Genomic DNA, 20,319 nt, shown 5'->3' with positions numbered 1-20,319 from the left:
CGAAAGCATTCACACGAGTGGGAAAATGTATTCCATAATAGAGAGCATATGTCATCAGCGTTGAATTGTCTACGAGCTCACATGAATGCCTCGTGGAAGCACACGCAGGCTACAAAGCAGAAGAGAGATGAGGGAGAAGACACAAAGGATATTAAAATATCCACATTTCAGACAGCAACACAAACAACGAGTTCAGTCACAGAGACGTGGATGTGTGCGTGACACTCACTTCCACAGGTCCCGTCAGGCATCAGCATGTAGCCGTTCAGGCAGTAGCACTTGTAGCTCCCATACGTGTTCATGCACCTGTGCTTACAGGGCCTCGGCATCAGCCCACACTCATTCAGGTCTGCAGACAGAGAAGAGACGACATGAGCGGACTGGAGGAGAGACGGGGAGGCCCTCCTAGGCAGAGCTGAAATTAGTCAGAGGGCAAAGGTGAAGAGGTCAATCACATCAGACCTCACCCTTCTATTTATGTGTGGGCTGGAGGTGTCTACCTGTCTACGTGCGTGCTGATGTGTGTGTTTTGAAAGGGGTGGGGGTTGTCTGCGAGGAACCGACGTGTCGCCATGTTCTGACAGGCCCAGAACTGCCCCCTTTGATGATTTACCAGGAAGCCGGTGTCAACTGTCGGGCTTACTACCGCCTGCACGTGATCAAAGATGCTATTAGACCTTCTGACTCATCTCGACTTCACGAGGGCTGCAGCCTCGCCATCCAGCACACGCTGACAGTTACGTATAATTCCTGTGTTTTTTTATGCAGACATAAAAGTAGAGAGATCTCACCCACAACAGCCCATAAAAACCTTATTATAAAGTGATGCTGTCTGAGTTCAGAGCAGGAAGGGCTCCCGGGAGAAAGGAATATGCCCTGAGCTCAACACCTGTCAAATGCTTATGCAAATTCACATTATGCTCTGCTTAGAACAGAGATTTTGACGAGTCAAACACTGGTGGAACTAATAACATTATTAATGCCTGCATTCCATTTGTGTGTTTCAGTGGCAGGGATCTGGTGTTGTGTCTGCTGCCTCTCTGGGATTACTTACTGACAGCTGCGATTAATGTCATCAGCTAAACCTGTGCCTTAAAGTTTACAGTGTCATATTTAAATCATGCATTTTGACATGTCATACCACAAAAAGCGAAGGTGTAACTAATAAAAACAACATCGTCTGCGTTCAGACTCATGGCTCTGGTGTTGCACATGTAGCCTCTCTGGAATGAGTGTCCTTCATGAAAAAGGCTTACGGTTTGCTGATAAAATCTGTTTATTCCTTACTGTATGGCAGCAACATGACACTCAGGCTCTGCTGAAATTCATCTCTCCAAGCCCTTTTTATGACAGATATTTTGACAGGTAGCAACATGCGAGGCAAAGAATTAACTAATAGATTTAATAATGTCTGCATTCCATTTTCAGCTTCAGGGTCTTGGATGTTTATGCCGGCTTGCTGGCACACTTGAACGGAGCAGAAGTGTCATTAAGTGCATTTCTGTCTGTTTTAATGCACATTTTCAGCTTGTGCATTTCAAAAGAGGTGTGAAAGCATGAGCTGTACATCCACTCAAGCTTCTGCTCCACTTAAAGCGCCAAAAACAGTGGCAGATGGAAGTGTTATATCTAAAACTAATACATGAAATAAACAGAAACAGACAGTTTAAGCCTCTTCTTCTACAATTGAGTCCTGATGGCTCCAGACTGCAGAATTAGAGCCACTAGCAGCAGTTAGTTACATCAGTGGTCCCCAACCAGTGGGACGCGGACCGCTACGGGGCCGCACAGAGAGAATCAAAACTTCATTTTACATTTCACTTCTCGCGGAGTCTGTAGGGTGTTTTATTTTGAAAAATGACTAGATCGTCTTCCTGTCTCTTCCGTCTGTGCTTGTTTCCTGCACTTGATGGTAAATGAAGCTGTCAATCTGCCAACAATTAATTAAAAACAATTAAAAAAACATTAATAAACAATTAAAAAATTAATTAATAAGAAACAAACGTCTCTGGAGAGCTTTGTTTAAAAAAGGGAGTGACTTGATGCTAACACAAGTGAAAAAGTAAGCAAACATTTAGCAATAAGAAGTAATTTTATTTGTTTAGAACACTTAAAAAAAATCCAACACAAAACAAAAAAGATTATTACTCTGCCAAGGAACACGACGATCGGCGTACATTTGTCTGTCTGTCTGTCTGTCTGTCTGTTGGTCCATTAGCATAACTATTCAAAAACCAATCAACGGATTTCAATGAAATTTTCAGACAAGGTCAGTAATGACATGAGGACCAAGTGATTAGATTTTGGCAGTGATGCGGCTTATAGTCTGGATCCATGGATTTGTTAAAGATTTCTGTATCATTGCAAGATAGTCTCACAGCATCACTGTAACTATGACAACTAGTGAACACTACGTCAGCTGCCTGCTGATGATCACATGATTGCAATCGTACTACAAATCTACTGCTGCAGACTTATCAGGACTTATCCGTCGGAAATGATACAAGGAACAATTGATTAAATTGTGGCGTTGTTTCTGAGTCCCATCAATTCCCGCTGCATATTTAGGTCACGCGAATTTGTATCCGTACATATCGTACACATGCGTGACACATGCCTGTGTTCAGTGCAACATCTTTTTTTATTAAAGATTTCATCCATCGGAAATGATACGACTGAGCAGTCTTAGTGAAGTACTGTACTCTCTGAGTGCTTTACTTATTTGTTATGTGCGCCATCACCGGTCCATAGAAAACTGTCTTGCTTGAATCGGGTCCATGGTGCAAAAAAAGGTTGGAGACCGCTGAGTTACACTACTGCTTCTTGTGTTGCGTAGGTCAAATGTTCACTGTATGAAACATCTTTTGTTGTTTTCTTAGTTGTGGTGGAAAAGCAGCTAACATATTTCCATCGCTATTATTGCAGTTTGCTTTTGTGTATTTGGAAAATGTGAGTGTACTCAGTAATTTATATAAGGAGTTTGTGATTCTTCCTGCATTCATGCTTTAGAGTGGATTGCAGTTTTGCAGTTCTGAGGCAGAGAGAAATGCTTTTCATTTCACTTTGCTTTAAACCACTTTTTTTTTCTCCTAAAGCAATTTTTAAGATGAAGCTTTCTCATAAAGAAAATAGTGTCACTGTTCTTGCAGAACATCACTGAATTGAAAAGGGACTGGATGGTAAAACATGCTCATACCACTCTGCTTAGATTTAATGCTTATCTTTACTTTATTTAAATTTAAGGAAAAGTACTTCCTCTTTAACTACATGTTCTAGCAGTCTATATGCAGCTGTGGTGTTGGATAAAAGTCACGGCAGCACATTAAGCTTCTCAGAATGTAAAAAAAAATCGTATTTACTGGTAAAAATTTCTGCTTGTTCAACTAAGAAATTGTGTTACCGTTATTTCCTTTAACAACAAAGTTCATTCAGCCTATTTTTACTCTTTGCTTGTGTCTTTTTTTTCAAATTAAACAAGGTTATGAATGGCTGAAAGAATTTAGGGTCATAGGCTTCCATTCAGAATTACTCATGCAAGCTATTTGCCCCGTCTTGTTCAGTCATTTAAAATGAGTGTGTGCTTAGGGCTTAAAGACTTATGAATGTTGATGGACACAACGCACATGGCCATGAGGACACGTCTAGCTTGGCAGGAATCACGTATTTTTTTCCATACATTACGAACATACGGAAAGACCTCTTTCTCCAGCTACTACATCTGAATGTTCAGATCCGTTGGGATAACCAGACACAAAGGGGGAAAAATCCAACTTTGAATGCATCACACTGGGATGACTCCAAGAAACATAAATAACCTCAACTATGAATATGACTCTGTGTTTCTGTGGTACAGTAGAACCCTCGCAAATAGACTGCAGCTCACTGTACAGCACATGAGGGGACATCTCGGCCTACCACGCTTTAAATGGAGCCCTGCTGAGCTCTACGGACACATGCAGGGCACATTCTCTGCGAGCCGCATACCGCCTCCATTTAAGAGATACCATAGTTTAATGTGGATGAATGATGGAGCAGATGCTTGCATTTCCACAGACCCCATCTTCTATTAATGGAAGCCTGTGATCTACCAAACCCATGCTGGCTGAATGATCAGTGGAAGTGACAGGGATTTGGACCGGCTGTCTGTTTAACCCTCCACCAGACTTGAAGTCAACCTCCACAACTATAAACTCTTTACAATGCATGGGGGTCAGTTTGTGAATGCAGTTGTTACATTTGGGAACTGTATTAAACATTTATAGCATAACTTTCACTGACTAGTGAGGCTAACAACGAACAGAAGTTTGACTGTTCTACAAAAGACTATATATAGAATATTCAATATTCAACACATATACAGTATTCAACTTCATGTGTAATACCTGAATAACAATGTGCAATATTGTAATTTAAGTTGTGTTCTAATTTATTACCCTGGTTTAAGCAAACGTATGCCTTCTTTTTTACACAGTATTTTGTTTACACTTAGTTTTGCACAGTATTTCCTATACTTTTTATACTTACAGCATTTTTTTGTTTAGAATTTCTCAGAATTAGATTTGTATATTTATTCTTTTACTGTCTGTTGTTGTTGCTAGCTACTGCAACTCCACATACCAAGTCAAATTTCTTGTGTGTACTCACTTGGCAATAAAGACTGATTCTGAAAAGTTTCGATTTTTTTTTATTCGATTACAATGTGTGCATGTGTGAAGGAAGCTAAATGTTATTTGATTAAAGATTTAATATGAGGAACAAAATTTTTAGGTATAAAATAAACGGAATGAATATGCAATATGGCTGACACTTTTTTTACAAGTGCAAACAGAAATTTGTTGGTCTCTTCAAGGTAACCACGCAACATTTTATATTTGTGCTTGAAAAAAAGGTTGTTGAAGGAGACAGTAACACAGCTGCACATAGAGGCCGATATGAATATTAAAACTACAATTCACTCACATATGCTATCATTCCAAAGTTTACTTAGAAATATCTGTATATTTGAAAGAAAAGCTTTTTTTTTTTTTACAATGAAGATAACATTAAGCCTTTTAGACCTACCATTGTGCAAGTTTGCCAGGACATATTATTATATTTCTACATTCTGTTGCACAATTTTTTGAAGTATTCCTACTTGCTATATACAGTGCCTTGTGAAAGTATTCGGCCCCCTTAAACTTTTCAACCTTTCGCCACATTTCAGGCTTCAAACATAAAGATATAAATTTTTAATTTTTTGTCAAGAATCAACAACAAGTGGGACACAATCGTGAAGTGGAATGAAATTTATTGGATATTTTAAACTTTTTTAACAAATAAAAAACTGGAAAGTGGGGCGTGCAATATTATTCGGCCCCCTTGCATTAATACTTTGTAGCGCCACCTTTTGCTGCAATTACAGCTGCAAGTCGCTTGGGGTATGTCTCTATCAGTTTTGCACATCGAGAGACTGAAATTCTTGCCCATTCTTCCTTGCAAAACAGCTCGAGCTCAGTGAGGTTGGATGGAGAGCGTTTGTGAACAGCAGTCTTCAGCTCTGCCCACAGATTCTCCATTGGATTCAGGTCTGGACTTTGACTTGGCCATTCTAACACCTGGATACGTTTATTGTGAACCATTCCATTGTAGATTTGGCTTTATGTTTTGGATCATTGTCCTGTTGGAAGATAAATCTCCGTCCCAGTCTCAGGTCTTTTGCAGACTCCAACAGGTTTTCTTCCAGAATGCTCCTGTATTTGGCTCCATTCATCTTCCCATCAATTTGAACCATCTTCCCTGTCCCTGCTGAAGAAAAGCAGGCCCAAACCATGAGGCTGCCACCACCATGTTTGACAGTAGGGATGGTGTGTTCAGGGTGATGAGCTGTGTTGCTTTTACGCCAAACAATCGTTTTGCATTGTGGCCAAAAAGTTCCATTTTGGTTTCATCTGACCAGAGCACCTTCTTCCACATGTTTGGTGTGTCTCCCAGGTGGCTTGTGGCAAACTTCAAACAAGACTTTTTATGGATATCTTTGAGAAATGGCTTTCTTCTTGCCACTCTTCCATAAAGGCCAGATTTGTGCAGTGTACGACTGATTGTTGTCCTATGGACAGACTCTCCCACCTCAGCTGTAGATCTCTGCAGTTCATCCAGAGTGATCATGGGCCTCTTGGCTGCATCTCTGATCAGTCTTCTCCTTGTTCGAGGTGAAAGTTTAGAGGGACGGCCGGGTCTTGGTAGATTTGCAGTGGTCTGATACTCCTTCCATTTCAATACGATTGCTTGCACAGTGCTCCTTGAGATGTTTAAAGCTTGGGAAATCTTTTTGTATCCAAATCCAGCTTTAAACTTCTCCACAACAGTATCTGGGACCTGCCTGGTGTGTTCCTTGGTCTTCATGATGCTCTCTGCACTTTAAACAGAACCCTGAGACTATCACAGAGCAGGTGCATTTATACGGAGACTTGATTACACACAGGTGGATTCTATTTATCATCATCAGTCATTTAGGACAACATTGGATCATTCAGAGATCCTCACTGAACTTCTGGAGTGAGTTTGCTGCACTGAAAGTAAAGGGGCCGAATAATATTGCACACCCCACTTTTCAGTTTTTGATTTGTTAAAAAAGTATAAAATATCCAATAAATTTCATTCCACTTCACGATTGTGTCCCAACTGTATTTGCCTTCCATCAATATATACCAAGTTTTAATAATATGTATTATATGTATTGACTTATGTCTTAGCTACTACAATAAATTATTTAAGAGGTGGAATAAACCTAAAAAAAATTCAAATTGTTATTTGTTTTTTCACATATATTTCAAAATACAGAAATTGCAAAGCTGTATCCCTCAGATTTGTAAATGTAAAAAAGTTGCACAATATCGCTTGGTCTCATTTATAAAGATTTTTGTGCTTTATTGTGTATTTTCACAAAGCCATCACTGCAATAAAAAAGCGCTCTGAGACATGGTGAATGTGTGAAATGTTGGTTTAACTCCCCAGATTTTATATGCAAAAAGACTGATGGATCTATCTCATCTGGTTTCAAATCTACCGCCAATCAAAAATGAATATGTAATCGTAGTGCCAACGCTACACTGGGCTCTACAGGGTTCAGGACACAGTAACACAGCTGCACATAGAAGCCAATATGAATATTAAAATTGCAATTCACTCGCATAAGTCTTTTTGCAATTCAAATTAGACAGTGACTGTGTTTGTGCTATTGCTTGTTGACATACAGGCCACTTCTTACTCTTTTTGAAAACCTGTTAAAAATGACATTATTTCTGGACTGACTCTTAATTTCTGACTAAATTAAAGTGATCCTGTTTGTTCAGCTCTGTTCATTTTCACAGCTGAAACTGAAACTGTCCACACATATGCACACACGCATCTTGACTCGTCATTTCTTTCATAATTAACATTGTCAGTCCCGTTTTCCTCCTTGGTTTTTTCAGTGAACAACTGGCATTCTCATTACTGTGATTACAGAAAACCATAGCAACACTGTCCATCGTCAGCGTGGCGGAGAAACAGGTCTCCACTCGCCCGTTGTGCTGAAAAATGGCTCAAAAATGTAAATGAGGGATTATTGAAATGGTCACATTCTCAGGCGGTGGAAGCTCCGTGAGCATCAGCACAAGCCAGACGCAAGACACAGCCAGGCTCTCGACTACGAAGAGAAAACAGTCAGGATGGATAGAGAGGGCAAGACAAGACAGAGTGGACACAGAAGGATGGAAAACTGAGAGATAACGGACAGAGATGACCACCAAGTGACAGCTCGACATGGCCCCAGGACTGCAGGAGCGATAGCCGAGGTGGAAAGCCCCTCTGGCTGGCTCACTGTACGGTAAATGAACAACTAAGGCACATCTGAAGTGATGCAAAGTGGAGTGGTTTACTGGGTCAGCTCCACTGAGGTATGCTATGCTACATTCCCGACACGCCTCTATCACTGACAGAGAGATTAGCAGGAGGCTCTCTCTTGGGGATACGCTTTTCTTTCAGGGAGATAACACCGGTTAGAAGTCGGGTCCTTGTTCTAGCGGAGCTACGACTGCAGTGTCCATGTCGATGATGGTTTTGAAAAGAAGGAGGAGCTCCTTGTTCCAGGTGCTCGAAAAGACTGGAGAGGGAAATGAGATAAAAAAAGGAAGGGGACAGGGCAATAAAGAGAAAACCGTGATGGCTCTTTGGTGCTGAAAATCTGCTTTTTAAGGTGGAGAGTAAAAGAAAGAAAGAAAGAAAGAAAGAAAGGCCAAAAAAAAAGTGACATGCCGGGCATTCATGCTACTGAAAATCTGCTCTTGGGTGGTGCCTCTTCTGGTAGGAAAGACAAAGAAGCAGTGAGAAGACTGCTGCGAGTGACATTCACCCCTCCTCGGGCCACACACTGCAGTACCATGCATGTAGCCAAGGGGGGAAGAAGCTGCTGAGGGGAGGTCGATCGACAAATCTCACCCTCCGTCACTACTCTCGCTGGCCGATGGTCCACGGGAAGAAAGAGAGGGAGGTGACCGGCCCACACCGGTGGGGTTAAATAGTCCAGCGCTTCTTCTTTGGACAAAAGGAAGTGGGTTAGAGGGGATGAGGGGGATGGGAGGGAGAGGGGTGGTGAGGGTTTGATGGGCATGAAATAGTAAAGAGGAGAAGGAGGGAGAAAAAGAGAGAGGGATGTATTGAGAAAGAAAAGCACCAACCAGTGGATTAGAACACCTCTGACCACACCACATTCCTGGAAAGTAAAGAGGAACATTATGCAGCAAAGAGGATTACACTTGTGGGAATTGGACATGAGCTGAGCATCTGAACAAAAAAAAGAAAAGAAACTCAACTTAGAGGGCACATGGGAGAAACAGCGAAAGTGTTTTCTGCGTCCCTTCCCCTCCTGCCCTCTCTCCTCTCTTCTGCATTCCTTTTTTGTCATGAGGGTGAAATAGGATCTCAGAGAATTACAGTATCTCTCAGATTCAGAAGATCCCCTTCTCAATTTATGCCTGGCGTTTCAAAGGTTGCCGTTTAAAGGGGACAAATCATTGCTTGACTACAAACACTTCAGCCCCAGGAATGTCAGCCCCTCCCCTCCACCCATCTATAAGTCAGGCAGCCTGTCCTCCGGCAGGCGAGCTAACAACACCTATTGTTAGGTGACAGGAAGATGATACGGCTACCTCGGGCCTGTTTTGCATGCTTTAAATCACTCAAGCATCTCCCTATTGAAGGATGCGATAATTTAACCTGAGAAGTTACGCAAGCCTACTGTTGCCTTGCCAACTCTTCCCAGGACAGAAACACTTGACACGGGCCTTATCTGCAGAGAGGAACCATGAAGGGGCAGTGGAATAAGAGGCAGTAGAACAAAGAATTACTTGATGTGGGATGTAGATGGGTACCTGAAATAAAATACCATCAGAAATTACAAGAAAACCTGCAAAACCTGAGAAAAAATACAATATCTTGCAAAGCTTCTACTACGTCTTCGGACATTATGACATATGCATCTGTTAAAGTCAACTGAATTAGATATAAAGGTGTTTTGAACATTGGCAGTTTACATTTATGTGAATATGCAGATGCTTGTATACTGCTGGATAAAAATCTATATCAGCCAACATTCAGCCCAGTTTCATCTCAAGTGGGCCGGACCAGTAAAATCAGAGCAGAGTAACCTATAAATAGCTCAACTCCAAATTTTTCCTTTGTTTTAGTGCAAAAGGTACATTCTGAAAATATTCACACTGAATGAACTATCTTTTTACAAAACATTATAAACAAATTGAGATTTTTTAAGAAAAATAAGTGAAATTTTAACAACATTGTGCCTCAGTTTATTATTTACACAATACAACTTGCAGATCACAGAGTGTCTACAAAGACACAAAACATTCAATCACCTGAAACTGAATGATGTAGTATTTTACTTTATGATCAAAATGACAAAGCCAGACACAAAATGAAAATAACGAGACAAACGACAAAACAAAACAGACACAAAAAAATACACAAAAAAGTTACAAAGCGACACAAAAATGGACATACAACAAAAATGAGACAAAAAATTACAGAAATTACACCAGACCAAAGACCAAAAATGACAAAACGGGAAACAAAATGGCAAAAAAAGGACTAACAACACAAGTGAGACAAAAAGAAACACAAAACGACAAAAAAGGACAAAAAACATAAGCGAGACTTAAAGAAAACAGAAAATGACAAAAACGAGAAACAAAATGAGACAAACAACAAAAGTCAGACAAAAAAACAACAAAAAAGACAAAATATTACAAAAAAAGAGACACAAAACGACAAAAGAACAATGAAGAATCTAGTATTTTACTTTATGATTAAAACAACTTGTCATGGTCTAGAAACTATTTTAAATTTAAAGTGTTACAAATTTACAATTTGCAGTTAATGTCTTCTCTGTAATTTTTACTCTTTACAAAGTCGTCCTGTAGAGGGCCGGATTGGACCCTCTGGAGGGCCGCATGTTTGACACCCCTGAACTAAACTGAACAGGTACCAGACAGATTCTGCAAGATTATTTGATGGGATCTGGACACAGCATTCAACAAATGTTGTTGAAAGCGTCTTTTCTATGATAACACATAATAACCTGAAAGCAGCTGCAGGAGCTTGATCTGATCAATGAGCACTTATCCAGGTGCTGGGACTTCAAGGCTCACTCTCTGCTCTGTGTCCATACAACACCTTCCAGCCATTCTCTCTGCACTTTTATTGGCTTTCTTCTTTCCTGCAAGCGGGCATCTGTTATGAGGCGATATTAAAGCAGTGCTGCTGCTGCCATTTGTGTTTTATATTGTAATGCGCTGTATCACCTCTTATTAGACACGTGTTCAGCCTGAATAGCAAGCGTCTCGCTCATTCATCCTCACAGAGAAAATGCAACTTTAATATTGAAGCATTACCAGGGATGATTAGGAGGAGATTCACTCCATTAATTTTCTTTCTGTTCCTGTTTCACTCATAGAGGTTAATTAGGTCAAATATTACTTCACTTCCCTTTAATTACCTTGCTTTAAAGGAGAGCACAGACGAAACAAATGTGCAGTAATTAGATGAGAACTGAGAGAAAATACACAGTATGACGACGTGCATGCAATACTTTCACTGTCGACAGCCAGGAAGACAAACAGTGACAGAGAGGGATCATTTTCTAAACCAACAAACCCTGAAGTATCCGTCCACACCTACGCTGAATTAAACTCATGTGTGAAGTAATCCTAAGATTTTCTGTGCCAAGATAAAGCAGAGCGAGATCCCGGTATTAGCTAATATTCTAAAAGCAGATATAGACATAAATTGTATACATATTTAAACTGGGGTGCCAGACCGTCTTGTGTGAAGTGGTATCGCTTTCATATCTGGCTGACAGACGAGGAGAAAAAAGGAGAAGGCAGCATCTGGAGGCGCTGCAGCTGAATTGACTCTGAAGTCTGAGACGTCACTCCTTCAGCTGAATCTTTTAATAGTGCCTTAACAGCAGGTCAACTACACCTAATTAAATCCACCTGCACGGAATAATCATCTTATTAAAATGATTGGATCAGCAGGGGGAGTCTGCTGCCAAACTGTTAAACAGATTATCCCTATAATGAGTTTATTTGCGCAGCGAGAGCACATTCATCTATCGTCACCGTGCTTTATGACAGGAACGATTCTCATCAGCACCGAGGGTGACGCACTCTCTCACAATCACAGGGACACTCAAAGCAGTACTTATTATTCTGGAAAGATGAGTGCCTGTTCATTTAAAAAAAGAAAATAACCGGATCCATTCAAATTATAATCCGCTCAGGGCTCGCGAAATAACCACAAAAAGATAAACTGTCTGACAGGTGAAAAGAGCCGGCACTAAACGTAACCATGTAGACCTTGAAGTGTGAAGTAAATCTCTCACAACAGTACGAGCTAATAAAAGTTTGACAGAGGAAAATATGGCTTTGATTCCCAGAGAAATCAATACCCTGTCTGCTGTGCTTGTGTTTAGTGTAAACAGCCCTGTTTCCTCTGTGGTTTGTTGTTGCTCCATGCAGGCAGTGTTCTTGAGGTGTTCAACACTCCTGTTAATCAGAGTGCCTCTGGGGGTGACACAGCTATCCACACCTCCCACTTAAAGGCAGAGTCAGTGAGACCAATCCAAAACACTATTCGTTCCATTCAGGAACTACACTGCCTGTCCAAAAAAACAAAGCCACCACCTGATTTAAGTAAGCAAATAGGTAGGAGGGTTCCACTGGATAATTACTGCAGTGATGAATGTATTTCAGCTGCAACAACTGATTTAACCCTAGATGATGCAGTGAGGAGCTTCTCATTTCTTAAACAACCATGTTGGAAGACATATCCTGTGGTCATGGAAAGGATGTTAATCTGTCTCAGAAGGATCAAATCATTGACCAGCATCAAGCAAAGAAAACAATTAAGGAGATTTCTGAAACAACTAAAATTGAGTTGAGAAACGTCCGATGCATTATTAAAACCTGAAGGATAGTGGTGAAGCATCATCTTTGAGGAACAAATGTGGTCGGAACAAACTCTTATATGATCGTAGGAAATCAACAGTAGAACTCACAGCTATGTTTAATAGTGAAAGTAAGAACATTTCCACACGCACAATGTGAAGGAAACTCAAAGGATTGGGACTAAATAAAGCCACTGATCAGTGAGGCTAATCAGAGAAAAAAAGCTTCAATTTGCTAGATAGCATAAAGATTGGACTCTGGAGCAATGAAAGAAGGTCATGTGGTCTGATGAGTCCAGATTTACCCTGTTCCAAAGTGATGGGGGCATCAGGGTAAGAAGAGACGCAGATGAAGTGATGAACTCATCATGTCTAGTGCCTACCAGTCTGTAGGGGTTAGGGTTATGATCTGGGGTTGGTCAGGTTCAGCAACTTTATGTTCCCAAAGAATGAGGTCAGCTGACTACCTGAATATACTGAATGACCAGGTCTTTCCATCCATGGAGTTTTTCTTCCCAGATGACATGGACATGTTCCAAGATGATGATGCCAGGATTCATGGGGCTCACAATGAGAATGAGTGGATCAGGGAGCATGAGACGTCATTTTCACACATGGATTGTCCTCCACAGAGTCCAGACCTCAGCCCCATTGAGAATCTTTGGGATGTTCTGGAGAAGACTTTGTGCAGCGATCCGACTCTCCCATCATCAATATAAGATCTTGGTAGAAATGAATGCAACTCTGGACAGAAATAAATGCTGTGACATTGCAGAATCTTATTGAAATGATAATGTGTGTTCCTCTGAAAGCTAAAGGCGGTCCAATGAAATATTAGAGTGTGCGACGTTTTTTTGGACAGGCAATGTATGTCCTCGTGGTAGCTGTCTGTTCTGTGTGTATGATGAAAAATGAAATTCAGAGTTTTCAGCCATAGCTGGCTCAAAATCTGCATCACACTATTCCAGACAGTATTGAGCACATTGGAGCTTGTCCACAGAACTGTGTGGAATAGGAGGGGGATGGGGAATGGTTGGAAAAAGGGCAGTGAGAGCGACAGGGATAGTGAGTCTCTGACTATCTAAATAAGACAACCAGCTAAATATCACCAATCTTTCTCCAGAATCACAGATTCCACCTGTAAAGCACAAGACGGTTTGTTCATTTGTGTGTATATGTAAGATATCTCTACATAAACCTGTACATGTGAATTCTACATCGTAATATTTTAATATTTTATTCCATCTCAAATCATCAGGGCCCTTCTGCTCGACCATGTCTTCATTGCTTGTAAGGTTTACTTTTTAAATTATCCATTGACCTACTTTCAGCACATTAATATTTTTGGGCTGTATTTGGATGAGAATATGTCAGGAACTACTACAGATAAAAGCCTACATTTTCATTGTTATTTCCATCACGCCACTGATTCATAATCCGCAGATTGATTCAGAAACTGGACACGTAGATCAAACAGTCTTGATTATGGCTGTGTTTAAATAATTAAAAACCTGAAGCTATCATGAAAACTCTTTGTGCACAAATTGACCAAAAAACTGACAACATTGGAGTCAACTGGAGAGGTTTTTCAACCTATGTGTGGATGCAGGTCTCATCAATACAGAATAAAAGACATAAAATGCCTGTGTTTATGAAATATTTAGTCACAAAAAATGAAAGAAAAGGCATTTTTGCTGGACTTTCATAATTGATAGAGCAGGTATGACAGGTTGTACCACAAAAACAAAAAGAATACTGCTACAAAGTCTAATCCAAAGAGAGCAGAGTTCTGGAGTTTCAAAGTCAGAGATGGTCAAATAGAAATTGTTCTCGAAATTGGATGATTTGAGATGGAATGACCCTGCATTCATCGTGTTTTTTTGTCAAACACTGCACAATTCTGTCGACAGTTATTTGCATAAAATTCAAGGACATTTACTCTTTGGTTGTCTGCAAAAAAAATATAAAAATGTTGAAGGTGACAAAAGGCTGAAAAAGAGGTTTGACTGCTGAGAATGCATTCTATTTTATCAATCTGAAGTATGACTCCATTTATTCAAAGGTTGCTCAGAACTAAAGCTGACAGATCACAATAGTGGAATCAAGAGTAAAATGTTTCCCCCTGGAAAGCTCTAAAGAGGCATGAAATACACTGCCCATCCAACAAAAAAAATAGCACGCTCTAATATTTCTTTGAACCGCCTTTAGATCTGAGAACAACACACATTCACCGTAGCATCGTTTCAATAAGCTTCTGCAATGTCACAGCATTTATTTCTGTCCAGAGTAGCATTCTTTTTTTTTTTTTTTTTACCAAGTGCTTATATTGATGATGGGAGTGTTGGACAAAGTCTTCTCCAGAACATCCCAAAGATTCGCAATTGGGCTGAAGTCTGGACTCTGTGGAGGACAAGCCATGTTTGAAAATGACGTCTCATGCTCCCTGATCCACTCATTCTCAATGTGAGCCCCATGAATCCTGCCATCATCATCTTGGAACATGTCCATGTCATCAGTGAAGAAAACTCCACTGATGTAAAGACCTGGTCATTCAGTATATTCAGGTAGTCAGCTGACCTCATTCTTTGGGAACATAACGTTGGTGAACCTGACCAACCCCAGATCATAACCCTAACCCCCACAGACTGGTAGATACTAGACATGATGAGTTCATCACTTCATCTGCCTCTCTTCTTACCCTGATGCCCCCATCACTTTGGAACAGGGTAAATCTGGACTCATCAGACCACATGACCTTCTTTTGTTCCTCCAGAGTCCAATCTTTATGCTACCTAGCAAACTGAAGCCTTTTTTTCTGATTATCTTCACTGATCAGTGGTTTTCTTAGAGCTACACAGCTGTTTAGTCCAAATCCCTCGAGTTCTTCTACACTGTGCGTGTGGAAATGTTCTTAATTTCACTATTAAACATAGACGTAAGTTCTACTGTTGATTTCCTACGACCATCTAACACATTTGTTCTTCAAAGATGATGGTTCACCACTATCCTTCAGGTTTTAATAATGCGTTGGACGGTTCTTAACCTGATTTTAGTAGTTTCAGAAATCCCCTTAGTTGTTAACATATTTTCCATGACCACAGGATATGTCTTCCAACATGGTTGTTTAAGAAATGAGAAGCTCTTCACTGCATCAGCTAGGATTAAATAAGCTGTTGACTTTTTTTTTGGACAGGCAGAGTATAAAGACCTTAGAACTGGACATAAGTGTCTTTACCAGTTCCACCACTGGTGGAAATGCAGGCATTATGCAGCTTCCCGGCAGACGTTGTTCACAAAGCATATTTGCAGACTTTTAAAATGATTTAAAAGCCATTAGGGTGACTACTTGACCTTTTGCAGCATTGAGGTCAGAGAAGCAGCTCTGGGCAACTTATTTCCCTCCTCCAGTTGTCTTCTCAAGATAAATGGAGCCCTCAAGAGGGACGGGATATTAGAATGCTTCGAAACATTGCCCACCTGGCACATCAATAGTAAACCTCAAATCAATGTTTAACGGAGACTGCATTTAAATGAGAAAATCTAATCTCTGGTCTCTGAATAATTAAATTGGTTTCCATAGCATGGGGGAAGTTAAAAAAAAAAAAGAATCCAAGGTTATCAACACCTACACAGGCTGAAAGGTCAAGTCACAGCGAAATGGTAAAGCTGAGTAAAACGCCTGGAGCTTATATTGGACAAATGAGAGCTCGGCAGACGCTTGAAAGTACAGTTTCATCTTGAAAGCTCTCGGAATCACATTTGTCAGATAAAGTCTGTCTGAATGGTTGGCAGCGAAGTCTATTGTACTTGGATATGGGATGTGGATCCTTTTTCCTCTACCCCCTTTGTTGCAGATTAAGACAAAGTAGAGCCGTCTGGACGGGCAGACAGGAGCCACCTATAGCCTCACAAATGCACGATGAGTCATTTGGAACATTCCGGAAAGGATTTCAACACCCCCCCACCCCCCACCCCCCTTCATCCTCCTCCTGCTCCTCCCTCCCCCCTTGTTTTTAATTACACACTATCCTATTCCTGTCTTAGGGCGTGAATTCCACAAGTATTTTCAAGCTGCTTGGACGCACGTCAACTTATAGCTAACTGGGAGGCTTTAACGCTTTTCAACATGTCCAAACTCTCTATGCGCCGCACACACACACACACACACACACACACACACACACACACACACACACACACACACACACACACACACACACACAGACAAAAAAAAACAAGCTTTCAATAGCACGTGTTGTACTCAGCCGGGCCAAGTTATCTCAGGTCAGTAATTGAGATGTTATCTTCACAGGAGAGGATGCACTCCTGAGATCATTCAACATGGCCTCAGCACTCATTTCCATTCGAGCTGAATCAGCCCTCTCACTCCAGCTCCTCCCCTGTGATTAAAGCATCTCGCTGCTGTCGGCTTGATGGCAAACCAGCTTCCGCTCTGGTGGCAGCTTTAATATGTCGTGCGGCGGAGATCTGGCCACAATAAACAACGATTACTCTGCTGTTGCTCATTGCAGCAGTTCTTTGTTACTCACGCTAACGTTCAAAAGTTTGGGGTCGCTTAGAAATGTCCTTATTTTTGAAAGAAAAGTACTTTTATCCAATGAAGATAACATTAAATTAATCAGAAATACAGTCTAGACTATGGTAAATGATTATTCTAACTGGAAACAGCTGATTTTTGATGGAATATCTCCATAGGGGTACAGAGGAACATTTCCAGCAACCATCACTCCTGTGTTCTAATGCTACATTGTGTTAGCTAATGATGCTGAAAAGTTAATTGATGATTAGAAATCCCTTGTGCAATTATGTTAAAAAGTGTAAAAAAAGTGTGTGTTTTCATGGAAAACATGAAATTGCCTGGGTGACCCCAAATTTTTTGAACAGTAGTGTAGTCTCATTGTGAAAAATCCACCTGAATGTTGGAGGAGGGACCACGCATTCCAAATATTCTGACTTTGCCTTTTCTTTGTGTTGTGTGTTTTACATTTCACTGCTCTGTTATGAATAAAAAAGTTACATGCAACTGCAAATTAACAACCCCCAGAGTCATCATGGTGTCTAGATGTTACAAGGAGGAGCTCACCTTGATTGCAGGTCATGCCGGTGTAGCCGGGATGGCACTTGCACTTATTGGGTCCCACGCAGTCTCCATGTTTACAGCCCGGCTGACACACAGCTGTTCAGGGAGGATTCAGAGAGGAAGAGACAGATCAGTGCAGCGTCCTGGCAGACTACTTGTACCAGATCAGGGTGACAAAGCACTTAATCCTACTGCTTCTTGACTTCCACAACCCTTCGGCTGTAAATTATCTGTTTACTTATTACAGCAATAAGACATGATGAAGCTTATTTATGTAGGAAATGTGGTGTTTGTTTCTCCTTGTGTGACAGCGACATTATCTAACAAGAAAAGCACTCAGAGAGCGCAGTACTCTACCAAGGCTGCTTAGTCATTTCCGACGGATGATATCTTGAAAACGTTTGTGGCAGAAATCACGTCAGCAAAGAATGCGTTATAGATGTAACCACAAACAAAATGACGTCACGCTAAGCACAGGCATGTGCACGTTATGAACAGATACCGAATCACGTGAACCGAAATATGTAGTGGGTGGCGGGAATTGATAGGACTTGGAAACACCCCCACAATTTATTGAATTGTTCCATGTATGATTTCCGACAGGTAAGTCCCGATGAGTCCGCAGTGGTGGATTTGTAGTCGGATCACAATCATGTCATCATCAGGCAGATGACGTAGTGTTCACTTGTTGTCACAGTTACAGTGATGCTATCGCAAATTGATACGAAAATCTTTAATGAATCCGTGGATCCAGACTATGAGCCACATCACTGCCAAAATCTAATCATTTGGTCCTTGTGTCATTTCTGACCTTCCCTGAAAATTTCATCCAAATCCTGTTTTTGAGTAATGTTACTAACAGACAGACAGACAGACAGACAGACAAATGTACGCAGATCGTCACAATAATGATAATAGAGAAGAACTTTTCAGCTAACCACATAATATATGGGAACTGTTTTTTTTTCTCTTCACTTTGCACTGCTCTGGATTTTGGCAAAGTTTTACCCTCGTTATGGATATGAAATGATCTCACGCTGCACGAGATAAATGAGAAGTCTGACCTTTTAACACCTCAGCAAAGTTTTTTATCTGCCTGCTTTTTAAAATGCAGCGCTGATATTTACACTGGCATACAGTCAACAAGGAGGCGAATAATATTTTCCCCCTTTAGACTGAAGCAGAAACAAACAGAAAGCACCAAAATAGTAGATTTTAATTAACTCCTCAGTAAAGAGTTGCCCTGCAGATCGCGTGTGGATGGGGATATTTTGAGCGCGTACGGAGACGTGATAGTGCAGCTTCACCGACTCCGTTCTGTCTCAGTGAGCTGGAGGCTCGCCCTGCTTATCCGGCTGCACTTACCGCCGCTCGCTTCTAAGCATGTCTGATACATGAGGTCTCAGCCGAGTGTTGCTAATTTTCATTAAAAGCTTCATTAATTATGTCATAATACAGCGCCATCAGAGGACTCAATTATCGCAGTGGTAGAGGAGGCAGCGCATACGTGCGTGCTTGAATCACACAGATGGAGTGTTTTATCACACCAGCCAGTTTGTTTTGTATCCAGAAAGGTGTGACGGTGTATGAAGCTTTATTTGTGGCGGTGGAGCTATGGGGGTTGCTATATTATTGTGTGGTGGTGCCCTACATGCAACAACCAAACAATCATTTCTTTGCTACATACCCGGCATCAAAGGAGGTTTTTTTTAAATCTTTTATTTATGTTTATTGCTGTGACCTTTAGCAGTGTAACACAAAAGCTAACAGATTTTAGCGTGGCGGATGATAGGGCGAAGGATGAGGAAGTTAGCAGTTGTTCAGACTGAAAAAACTGCATTTAAAACACAAAAGGGCCTCTGTTGATGTGAGTTTTGCTTTAGGTACCAGAGAGGAAATAAGAAAAAAAGATCCAGAAAGTCCAGTTTAATTAAATATATCCATAATGAATAAATTAGCATTTTTCTGAGCCCGAAGCAGCAGTTTGTAATATCATAAAAGAGTTTCTTTATCTGAGGATAGTGTTTGTAGGGTGAAATTATATAATTCAAAAACACCCCATCCAAGTAGTTTAATAGGGGCTTTTCAGATACACTGGAGAATGACAATGCATTTCACTGCAGCATAAGTTACAGCTAACATCTCTGGGTTTATTGGTGGAAGTTATTTGCATCTGAAGACCCCACTGTGACAAAACTCACTAAATGAAAGAGTGGGTTACGTTTCTTGACGCAGTGCTAATTTATGGATAAAACCTCCATAAGGGTCATTCCAGAATGGTAGTGTCTACAGATACGGACCCGTACCCCTAGCCTGTGGCCTACGGATACGGCACTTTTCCTTCTCATAAATATTAATGAGCCGTACATAAATATTAATGAGCCGGCTGATGAACGCGCTTCGTGATTGGCTGGTAATCCGACGGACATGAATGTTAATGAGCCGGCTACGCTGATGAAGGCGCTTCCGTGATTCGAGGTGAATCTGCGTGCGGAGCCTGTCATGTCAGTCATCGTTGTGTATTAACAGTGTATTAAAGTCCATTCATTCCATATCAAGTTCCAATAAAGTTACAAGAAATATTTTACAATCAGTGTGCTGGGGTCATCGTTGTCTGTGGAAAAGTCCAACATCACTATCTGACTTTTTCACGGACAGCGATTTGGGGGTTGAAATCAGCACTACTACTAAAAATAAGAAAACTTTTTATTCACGTGGCGGAACTAACAGCCAGCAA

At 40.9% G+C, this 20,319-nt stretch overlaps 2 protein-coding genes across 4 annotated transcripts in view; both read right to left on the bottom strand.

Moving 5' to 3' along the window:
- The window catches only part of gstcd (glutathione S-transferase, C-terminal domain containing), a 457,968-nt gene that overhangs the window by 329,813 nt on the left and 107,836 nt on the right, over window positions 1-20,319 (bottom strand). The gene's annotated exons all lie outside the window — the stretch shown is intronic.
- Window positions 1-20,319, bottom strand: part of npnta (nephronectin a) — a 78,458-nt gene that overhangs the window by 32,033 nt on the left and 26,106 nt on the right. For all 3 annotated transcript variants that reach the window (XM_022193737.2, XM_051945195.1, XM_022193738.2), the window contains 2 exons: window positions 17,586-17,678; window positions 230-349 (listed from right to left, as the gene is read on the bottom strand). In XM_022193737.2, coding sequence (XP_022049429.2) covers window positions 230-349; window positions 17,586-17,678 — 213 coding nt within the window. The remainder of the gene's footprint in view (window positions 1-229; window positions 350-17,585; window positions 17,679-20,319) is intronic.

This window comes from Acanthochromis polyacanthus, chromosome 3, assembly GCF_021347895.1.
Source record: "Acanthochromis polyacanthus isolate Apoly-LR-REF ecotype Palm Island chromosome 3, KAUST_Apoly_ChrSc, whole genome shotgun sequence".
NCBI classification, from domain to species: Eukaryota; Metazoa; Chordata; class Actinopteri; family Pomacentridae; genus Acanthochromis; species Acanthochromis polyacanthus.
The sequence above is the reverse complement of the archived record's forward strand: the minus strand, read 5'-3'. Positions and strand labels throughout refer to the sequence as shown.